General features: G+C 36.5%; 1 protein-coding gene across 2 annotated transcripts in view; it reads left to right on the plus strand.

Annotated features, from left to right (window-relative positions):
- Window positions 1–8264, plus strand: part of CAAP1 (caspase activity and apoptosis inhibitor 1) — a 53047-nt gene extending 44783 nt beyond the window's left edge. For both annotated transcript variants that reach the window (XM_520516.8, XM_063787911.1), the window contains exon 6: window positions 6286–8264. In XM_520516.8, the coding sequence (XP_520516.2) occupies window positions 6286–6632 (347 nt within the window). In that variant the 3' untranslated portion in view covers window positions 6633–8264. The remainder of the gene's footprint in view (window positions 1–6285) is intronic.
- Window positions 8265–11596: the final 3332 nt, after the last annotated feature.

Consider the following 11596-nt stretch of genomic DNA (forward strand, 5'->3'; position numbering starts at 1 on the left):
CTCAGATTCATCACTGACATATAAATAAATGGAATAATTTTTCAGAGGAATATATGTTTATGTTATTCAGTGAGCCATAGTTGTGAATATGGGATAAAACCATAAAGGCAAAATATTTGGCAGCTAAATAGAACAGCCAACACTCTAAACATTTTATTAGCCAGGAGAAAAAATAAACAACATAAGACCCAATCTCTCTAAAAGTAATATACTCCTAATATAAATAAAAAGGAGTGTGCCACATAATAGAAAAAACTAAAATGTAATACCACTGTTTTTATTATCATCTATAACAAACCTCAGTGCGTGAGAGCTGTGGGATTCTCTAAATTAGATAAAAGTAAACACTTGTGGCATAGGTTTGCTTTCTGTTGAAAGTTTTAAATAGAATATCCAATGAAAGTAAACAAACATATAAGAACTATTTTTTTTTTTTTTTTTCAGATGGAGTCTCGCTCTGTCGCCCAGGCTGGAGTGCAGTGATGTAATCTTGGCTCACTGCAAGCTCCGCCTCCCGGGTTCACGCCATTCTGCTGCCTCAGCCTCCCGAGTATCTGGGACTACAGGTGCCTGCCACCAGGCCCGGCTAATTTTTTTTGTATTTTTTGGTAGAGACGGGGCTTCACTGTGTTAGCCAGAATGGTCTCCATCTCTTGACCTCATGATCCGCCCATCTTGGCCTCCCAAAGTGCTGGGTTACAGGCATGAACCACCACGCCTGGCCACGTATAAGAACTGTTAATCACATCACAAACATTTTGAGTTATAAAAATAAAAGGAACTTTTAAGTTATGCTAAAGTATTTAAACCTTGATAGGACTTATAAATATTCGAGTTGATAATAATTCAGCTTATCAGAAACAGTTCTTATGCATAAGATTAAACTATATCTAGTGTTTTCAGTGATATGCTTGTGAAACCTCTTGATAGTGAATTATTAAATTAAGCCAAGACAAACTCTAGAACATGGATTATTTAGATACTGGTGTGAATTTCCTCTAAAGACAGCAAATTGAACATACGTATCTACTTCCCCTCCCTACCAAGAACCCACTGAAGTGACAGAAGAGGGATACTTAAAATAATAACATAAGTTGTAAATTAACTGATGACAAAACTAATAAACAGCAGTCCTTCCAAAGTAAACCACAAAATAGGGAATAAACAAAGGGAAAAAAAATCAACAGATTTAGCTAAATCTTAATATTTCTGAGAAAAAAACCACCATAAATAAAATTATAAGACAGGAAAACTACAAAAAAAGGACAAATATAAGAATATATAGAATCTAGGTATTATTAAGAAACAAAAACATGGGCAAAGGGTAGAAACAAGTCAGATATTTCACAAAACTGGAAATACAGAAGGCAATACACACGTGGAAAAGAATGCTCAACCTAATTTCTAATCAGATAAATGTAAATTAAAAAAATATTGCTTTTGGCCGGGCACGGTGGCTCACTCCTGTAATCCCAGCACTTTGGGAGGCCGAGACGGGCGGATCACGAGGTCAGGAGATCGAGACCATCCTGGCCAACATGGTGAAACCCCGTCTCTACCAAAAGTACAAAAAATTAGCTGGGCGTGGTGGCGGGCGCCTGTAGTCCCAGCTACTCGGGAGGCTGAGGCGGGAGAATGGCGTGAACCCGGGAGGTGGAGCTTGCAGTGAGCCGAGATCGCGCCACTGCACTCCAGCCTGGGTGACAGAGCAAGACTCCGTCTCAAAAAAAAAAAAAAAAAATACTGCTTTTTACTTACTAGTAAAAACGAGGATTTTTATCTGTCTATAAAAGAAGCTAGTACATTGCTAAGATGAAAAAAATGACCAAGATATATTTTTAAGTCAAAAAAGTAAGCCAAAGAGTGATAATTATGTTTTTGTTAAAAATAAAATAAATACTCTAAGTTATTAACAGTGATTGCTTCTGGGAAGGGGAGTAAAAGAAGAAGAAAAATTGGCTGGGCGCAGTGGCTCATGCCTGTAATCCCAGCACTTTGGGAGGCTGAGGCAGGCAGATCACCTGAGGTTGGGAGTTTGAGGCCAGCCTGACCAACATGGAGAAACCCCGTCTCTACTAAAAATACGAAATTAGCCAGGCATGGTGGCGCATGCCTGTAATCCCAGCTACTTGGGAGGCTGAGGCAGGAGAATTGCTTGAACCTGGGAGGTGGAGCTTGTGGTGAGCTGAAATCGCATCATTGCACTCCAGCCTGGGCAGCAAGAGTGCAACTCTGTCTCAAAAAAAAAAAGAAGAAAAATTAATTTTCCCATTTTGCTCTGTGAACATGTATTTCTTCAACCTTTTACAAGAATGAACTGTAAAAAGTGTTAAAAGAAAAAATGAATTTACAGTATAACAAAAAAAGATATAATGTAAAGATTAGAAATTTTATGGTTTTCACAAAATATAAGTAGACAGGATCAAATTGACAAAAGAAAGGAAAATCATAGCCAAAGACACCATAGATAAGTGTAAGTCTTTCTTTTTTCTTTCTTTCTTTTTTTTTTTTGAGACAGAGTCTCGCTCTGTCACCCAGGCTGCAGTGCAGTGGCGCAATCTCGGCTCACTGCACCCTCTGCCTCCTGGGTTCAAGCAGTTCTCTGCCTCAGCCTCCATAGTAGCTGGGATTACAGGCACCCGCCACCACGCTCGGCTAATTTTTGTATTTTTAGTAGAGATGGGGTTTCACCATCTTGGCCAGGCTAGTCTTGAACTCCTGACCTCGTGATCCACCTGCCTCGGCCTCCCAAAGTGCTGGGATTCCAGGCGTGAGCCACCGTGCCCAGCCAGTAAGTGTAACTCTTTCTTGAGTCTTGGAAAGAAGGAAGAATTGGCTGTGGAACAAACAACATGGCAATTAAAATTAAATTCATTTTTAATAATTAAGCCAACTGAACTCCTCCTCCTTTCCCTCCTTTTCATGGCCATATATCCAAGCACTCTACTCTGAGAGGCCTACCCCTCATCCATTTTATATCAAAGAAAAAGATCTGTTAGAGAAATAAACAACTGCTCAAAAAAACCAAACCAGCTACCAGAAAAACATAGCTAAAACAAATGAAGGACCAAGATAAACAAAAGAAGAAATAAAATTCAGGGATCAGAAGATAATCTTTTGGAGAAAAGGGAAGAAGAGAGTCCATTTAATATCCTTATGAGAGAGACTAATGTGGACACTGCAGCCATAAAACAGGGTGCAATGAAAAAAAGCCAGAGACCAAGAATTGTTAGAATTTAAAATTACAGATATCGGCCAGGCGTGGTGGCTCATACCTGTAATCCTAGCACTTTGGGAGGCTGAGGTGGGTGGATCACGAGGTCAGGAGTTCCAGACCAGCCTGACCAACATGGTGAAACCCCGTCTCTACTAAAAATACAAAAATTAGCCGGGTGTGGTGGCACGTGCTTGTAATCCCAGCTACTCAGAAGGCTGATGCAGGAGAATCACTTGAACCCTGGAGGTGGAGGTTGCAGTGAGCAGAGATTGTGCCACTGCATTCCAGCCTGGGTGACAGAAAAAGCAAATATTCAGCAGTGCTGGGAGATCATGTTAAGGAAATATCTCAAAATCCAGAAAAGAAAAATATTTTTAAATGTGCAATAAAAGTTAAGAGATGAAGATGAACAACTCATGAAGTCCAACATGAACTGAGTATAATTCAACAAATATTACTGAGCACCTACTGTGTACAAGACACTGTTTTAAGCACCAAGGAAACAGCAGGGAACAACACAAAAATCTCTGCCCTACATTTAAGTAGTGGAGAGAGAGTAAAAATACATAAAAATGTCAGGTGCAATGAAGAAAAATAAAACAGGATAAGAAGACAGTAGCAGGATGACACTTTCACAGAGAGTGATCACTATGATCTGATAAGGTACCATTTGAGCAGGGACTTGATAAAGTGACAGAATAAGTCAGAAAGCAAGAAAGTAGATAGTGAAAAGGGAAAATAAAGAAATAATCTGGATAAAACTGTTAGGAGGTGAAGAAGGCCGTCACCCTGAAAGGGCTTGCCACGTGTAGAACATCAAACCTAAGACACATCCTATGAAATAGAATTCAAGAATAAAAAAAATTCCTGAAAGTTGCCACAGAAAAAAACTATATTACAGACAAAAGCATTACAATGGTTAGGTTCAGGGAATCAAGAGTATTCTCATCAGGCACTGTAGACAATACCCAATCTCAATGGATACTGACATGATCACAAAAAGAAAAGCAATTATATATTATGTGCTGGAAGTACACAACGTCACTTCTAAATATTCTTACCAGAAAATTGAACCCGAGTCTGATCAAGCCTCTGAATCAACTACCGTTTACCTCTTCTCCACCCCCTCATTATATTATCCAGCTCTTCATTCATTATCTCGCAACAACCTCTAGTCTGAAAAACAAGTCACATTTTTCAAAAATTTGTATTTTAAAATATTTTATACAGCCTGTAGTTTCTTATTCAGAATCAGTGACTATACACTTTAAATTTTAGGTAAAGCCTCGGAGACACTAAAGTTAATTTTTTGAGGCTGTGAACAACTTAGCACTTATTTTCTTTTTTTTTTTGAGACGGAGTTTCACCCTTATTGCCCAGGCTGGAGTGCAATGGCACGATCTTGGCTCACCACAACCTCCGCCTCCCAGGTTCAAGTGATTCTCTTGCCTCAGCCTCCCGAGTAGCTGGGATTACAGGCATGTGCCCCTACGCCTGGCCAATTTTGTATTTTTAGTAGAGATGGGATTTCTCCATGTTGGTCAGGCTGGTCTCAAACTCCTGACCTCAGGTGATCTGCCCACCTCAGCCTCCCAAAGTGCTGGGATTACAGGCATGAGCCACTGCACCTGGCCTTATTTTCTTAAATCTATTTTAGTCTCAAGTTAGAATACTTGTATAAAATATTGTTTCTTAAAAGGTTTTATTCAATTTTATGTAGTTTTTTATGCTATTTGGAAATATTTGTTGCTTTGCAGACATACATAAAATGTTCTTTGCCATCAAATAAAATGATAATCTTATTTTTGCAAGTTCTATTTATGGACACAAATAATTTTTTGTTTTATTTTCCACTTTAATTTTGGAATAGGGGGTGGTTTTTCAATTATAAGCATGTAGGAGGATCACTGAAGGTCAGTAAATCATCATTGATTATAAAACCAATGGAGTATAATTGTTTATGTCCTTCCTGTACAGTCTGTTATCAGAATTTACCATCCGTCAATCTGTGTTTTGTAAAGAAGCTTTCCCTACTGTAAGGAAAGTGCTATCAAAGCTTTCTTATATTAGGGAAAGCTAACATTTTGGGGATCATGACTTTTTAAAAAAAAGACATATTCATGGGTGCAGCACACCAGCATGGCACATGTATACATATGTAACTAACCTGCACATTGTGCACATGTACCCTAAAACTTAAAGTATAATAATAATAAAATAAAATAAAAAGAAAAAAAAGAAAATGCAAGAAAAACACACAAAAAACATATTCAATATTTAAAAGATAAATTAATTAGGAATATAAGTGAGTATTCAAAGTTGCAAATGATGCCTGGAATTGAGTAGTATTCAATGCCAAGAACAAGGTGGTTGAGAGCCATAATCTGTGTTTATTCATGTTCTTAGCATCAGTTATAGAAGTTTTATAACAAATGCATTTTTTAAAATTATGGTGTACTAACTTTGTTAATTAAAATCCTCGTCATTAAAACAAATTTTACCTTAGAAAATGGCCTTAGGCATTCTTCTTTAATTTATTGATTTGGAACAAAGTGTTTGAAAAAGCGTATGAAAAGATTGGGATAATTGCAATGCATATGTTGTCCTGCTTGCTGATGATACTTTTTCTTTTTTGTGGTTTATAAAGCAAAGTATTTAAACACCTTCTAGAATGAAATTTTACTGCTTGAATAGTAAGCCATAGTGTATCCAGAGGATTTCCAATGTCAGCTTTCATTTTGTAGTGCAGAAGCTTTACTGTGATAAAAATGTTATGACATTTTAATTAGGAAAATAGATCATGGGTACTGCATATGATGGAAGAAATTTCTTAATGTTCCCATGTTCTACTAAATCAGAATGAAAAATACATTTGAATTTACATTACATTAGATCTGCTTTGAAGGTTGAGGAGTCAGGGGAAAAGAGGGTGGCATGGGGATTATGGAATGTGTTTGGGACTCCATCGTGGGAGGTGGGATCAAAGCAGTTTTTAAATTATAAACAGTAAGGAAATTGTGACCCATGGTATTTAGGTTACATGGATCTTTCTCCTTTTTTGGTTACAGGAAAAGGGGAAGATAGTGATGTACTCAGTATAAATGCAGATGCTTATGACAGCGACATAGAAGGCCCATGCAACGAAGAAGCAGCTGCTCCCGAGGCACCAGAAAATACAGTCCAAAGTGAAGCTGGTCAGATAGATGACCTGGAGAAAGACATTGAGAAAAGTGTGAATGAGATTCTAGGACTAGCAGAGTCTAGCCCAGACGAACCCAAAGCAGCCACCCTGGCTGTTCCTCCACCAGAAGATGTTCAACCTTCTGCACAGCAACTGGAGCTGCTAGAACTTGAGATGAGGGCAAGAGCGATTAAAGCCCTAATGAAAGCTGGTGATATAAAAAAGCCAGCCTAGGTATTTAACTTGAGTTTGAATTTTAGGTATGTTTGAACAAAGCCACATCATTTAATTTTGTATCTAAAATTTATTTGGGGTCTTATATGTTATTTCTCATGTAACCCTTATTAGGACTCATTTTAGCCCTAAATTACCTGTGGCTGTTTCTTTTTATTTTTTTGACTACTTTTATATTATAAATGTGTGTTACTGTCTTATGAATTCATGGCAATATAGTTGGATAGCCTGGATACTTTGTTAGATGAGTATTTAGCTGTGTCTGCAAATCTTAAAAGCCATTAGCAAAGAGTCGTGGTATTTTTTTCTTTATTTTTAAATGTTTGGGCACCAAACCTAAAAGCAAAAGATTGACGAAGCATGTTTCTCTTAAGGCTACTTGTATTTTACAATACAATATTAAATTATTGCTTTAAATTTGTTAACAATTTGAGAAATTTAGTTTTGCTTATATGCACTTTTTAAATATATACTATTTTGAAGATTCCTTATGTAAATGCAAATTTCCTAGTTAAAACCGAATAACAGAGATCTGAAATGACTGAGAAAAACTTTTTTATTAAAGGAAGGAATTAATTTAAGGCAATTTTTAACTATGTAGAACTAATTGCCCATGTTTAATTATAGCAGACACGCCATTCTAACAGGTATTTGATACCATTGGATGCATTATTCTAGGTTTTTTCTTTAATAAAAATGGAACAAGTTTTCATTTACATTCCAAGCTGTCAGGAAATGAAGAATATTTTATTATCTAGGATTTTATCTGATGTAGTTGCTTAAAGATCTGATGTGCTATAATTCCATGAATCAGAAATAATAAAATGCTATCATTCTGGATCTGAAGACTTTTGATACTTTTTCAAAAGCAAAATTAATTTCAGAAACCTTTGATAAGTTGTTGTTATAATTAATCTAATTTTGTATAGTTTTTGTAAATAAATTACCATCCTTCCACAATTAGGGATGCTTTTATCCCCCCATCACTAATTGCAGTTGTTTGATACCAAAATAAATTTACGTAGAGATCCTTAACTTAAAATAAATTAATTTTTTCAAAAAACATAAATCTGGAACTGTTGTTTCTATATTTGATAACAAATACAGTATATTTTATTTATAAGCCATGGTCTACTGATACTGTATGAGGACTTTCCTTATATATAAAAGTTGCAGGGATTGTGTTTTATTAGCTGCTTTAATTATGTTAATTTTAGAGAGTTTTTAAATGGAAATAGAGGACATTTATGAAACGCTGGAATTGCAGTTACAAATTCTTTTTGTTGTTGTTGTTCCTGAACATGCCTTGGAATAATTCTACCATTTTTTTCCCATCCGTAAATCTTTCTAATAAAGCATAGAAAAAGCCTATATGATTTTAAATGCTTCTCTTAAGCTGGTAAACAGATTTGAGTTATGAGTTCATTGTTATTGCTTCAAGATGAAAAGACAGTGATATAATTTTTCTATTTCAACTTAAAAGTAATAGTTAATATGCTAAAGTAGTACAGAATAAACTTTATTGCTGCTTACTAATTACAAAATACTGTAGATGGCATCTGTATGATTAAACATATAAAGTAAAACAGGTCTGAGGGCTTTGTAGATGATTAAAGTCTCCACCTTCATGAAGCATTGTGTGTCTGTTCTACTCTATGCGGAATGGTTTACAGGACATTTGACTCGAGTGTATATGTGTGAGGTAGAATGAACAGAACAAATTAGAGGCTACTTAATTCCCTACCTTGGAAAATCAAATTTTTATCTTCTTTTAAAATGTTGAAAGACTTGAGAGCTTTTTGAAAATGAATGGCTTTAGAGAATGGGAATGTTTGCTTTAGAAATGCCTAAGTAATGGGAAAATACCATGTGTCGGTCTGATGCTGCCATTTAAATAATCAGCCCAGAGGTATTTATTGAACGCCTATAAGGTTCTCAGTCTTGTTCAAATCTTAAACCTAGAGGCCAGGTGCGGTGGCTCACGCCTGTAATCCCAGCACTTTGGAAGGCCGAGGCGGGTGGATCATGAGGTCAGGAGACAGACCATCCTGGCTAACATGGTGAAACCCCGTCTCTACTAAAAATACAAAAAGCTAATTAGCCAGGTGTGTTGGAGGGCACCGGTAGTCCCACCTACGCGGGAGGCTGAGGCAGGAGAATGGCGTGAACCTGGGAGACGGAACTTGCAGTGAGCCGAGATCACGCCACTGCTCTCCAGCCTGAGCAACAGAGTGAGACTCCATCTCAAAAAAAAAAAAGTCTTAAACCTAGAGATCTTACAATATAGATTTTATCATGGAGTAGACTGGTTAATAAAGACGTGGGTGGGTGCTGCTGGTTTTTATGCCTGATTCCTTCCTTTTGTTAAGGTGAGCAACATTTCTAGGCAATATTTAATTAGTAATTAAAACAAAAACAATTGGCAGCTGAATTTTTTATTCAATGTCAAGCAATCCTGATATTTGATGAAGAACTTGACTTAAATCCTTTTTATTTTTATTTTTATTTTTTTAGAGATGAGGTTTTTGCTATGTTGCCCAGGCTGGCCTCAAGCTCCTGTGCTCAGGCTGTCTCTCCCACCTTAGCCTCCTGAGTAGCTGGGACCACAGGCACACGCCACAGAGTCTGGCCCCTCAAATCTTGAATGCTGAGTGGCAACTGATAATAAGTCTTCTGTGTTAATGAGCAGATACCTCAAACTAAGCCTTGGTTCACATTTAGATGATCCTACTAATCCACACAGATATATCCTAAAAATCTATCACCAGGGTACCAGTAACATTTCAATTATGAAAAATCACTCAAAATCCACACATCTTTTTGTTGAACGCTATTAATTCCTCAAGTTAATCAGGCAATATATTCTTTCCTTATAAATCTTTTGGCCAAAACTTACTTTCAGCAAAATGTTAGATCTTAGGATTTGTTATCTGATTAAAGGTATTCTGAACTATTTGGACAGTAATACAAACTGTAATACAATCACCATTTTTCAATGCCATTTTCAAGGTAGATAAAGCAGAGGTGAACCTGTAATTTGGGCCGAATATTTGGGCTTTAAAAATTCTCAGTTCTAGCCCATCATAAAAAGCAAGAAGAGGTCAGTTATGGATACTTTTCTTTGATTGTATCTTCTTAATTCTTTAAAAAGGCCAATATGTTTTAACTTAAAACTTCATCTTTAGATGTGTTTACATTTTCTTTATATTCTTCAAATAAAACAATGAAGTATATCAATAGGAACTCATATAGTCAACATACTGACATATTTGATATTTGATAATTATTTTTAAGTGCTTTGTGATACAAGAAAAAGAATGTGAGAGTTAAGAGCAGAAGGGTCTGATTCTGCCTAACCAGCTGTGTTACCTTAGCAAGTAACTGTAAAATGAGGGAAATAAATTGTAGCCACTATGTAAGATTTCTTTCAGCTATAATAGTCTGTGATTCCAATACAGAATGCTGTAAACTTAGCCAAACTTACAGAACTCTTTTGAGTTCAAGTATTTCTCATCTCTCTTTCTTCCTTTCCCCACCCAATTCAAAATGAAGCCATTTGTTTAGTCTCTCTTGTCCCTCACTGTTGCTGGATGTGAACAACCTAGTATTCTTTCTTTTACCTGTTCCAGTCTTCAATGTCAAGATTGCTTGGTAAGTATTAATATATATTGTGTAGAGTTATTTGCTGCGGTCCATAAATGTAGCTATTTAGCTGTTACCTGTAATGTTTATCTCTGTATTTTTAAATAACATGATTGTTATCCCTTTTTTAAATATTTCAGTTTTAGATTTTATCAGTTGGTCTATTTTGGGATTTGAAGATTAAGCTGTAATTCCTCTACCTCTCCTAAGCGCATACCTTCCTCTCTCATTTTCACAGTAGAGTGCAGTTACATCACACTTTCTGGTTAAGTTAGCATTCAATATTTATACTATTTTGACTCTGTAAATACTATTCACAACTGGAATGTGTGGTATCTGTAATTATATTTCCTTTTTTGGTCCAATTTTTGGCTTGAGTTTTTTGGAATTAATAATACTGCCTTATTATTTTATTTGTTGAGTGGTCTATATAGCAGAAGACTGCTATATAGTAGTATTTTAAAACTTCCCAGAACAGAATGACATGAATTTACACTCAGGCTGTCCTCCAGAAGTGTAAATCTCTTCTCAGTAGGTTCAAACACATCATATAATCCATCACTTTTTTCTTCAAAGATATTCCTTCTGGAGCTCTCTGTACTATTCTAATCTGGATTGGTTGCTCTTCACCTCTGTTATGTTGGATCCCCCATTTCCTGAATTCTCTTTCTCTTTTGGTGGCATACCTCTTCCGACAGCTTCCTGTGAAAGACTGCACGCACAGTAAGTTATTTTGATTCATTGGTGTGACCCCACATGGCTCAGTTCTGCCTACATACTTGATTGAAACTTTCTGTGAATAATAATGTTTACATGCCAGAAATCAATGTCCTGAATTTTACAGTATTGCACCAGTGCCTTCCAACTTCCATTAAATTTGTTGAAAATTCATTGGTCATTCTGATTCTTTTTTTTTTATTATTATTATACCTTAAGTTCTAGGGTACATGAGCACAACGTGCAGGTTTGTTACATATGTATACATGTGCTATGTTGGCGTGCTGCACCCATGAACTCGTCATTTACATTAGGTGTATCTCCTAATGCTATCCCTCCCCTCTTCCCGCCACTCCCCGACAGGCCCCGGTGTGTGATGTTCCCCTTCCTGTGTCCAAGTGTTCTCATTGTTCAATTCCCACCTATGAGTGAGAACATGTGGTGTTTGGTTTTCTGTCCTTGCAATAGTTTGCTGAGAATGATGATTTCCAGCTTCATCCATGTCCCTACAAAGGACATGAACTCATCCTTTTTTATGGCTGCATAGTATTCCATGGTGTAAATGTGCCACATTTTCTTAATCCAGTCTATCATTGATGGACATT

This window comes from Pan troglodytes, chromosome 11 (genome assembly GCF_028858775.2).
Source record: "Pan troglodytes isolate AG18354 chromosome 11, NHGRI_mPanTro3-v2.0_pri, whole genome shotgun sequence".
In the NCBI taxonomy this organism is placed as follows: Eukaryota; Metazoa; Chordata; class Mammalia; order Primates; family Hominidae; genus Pan; species Pan troglodytes.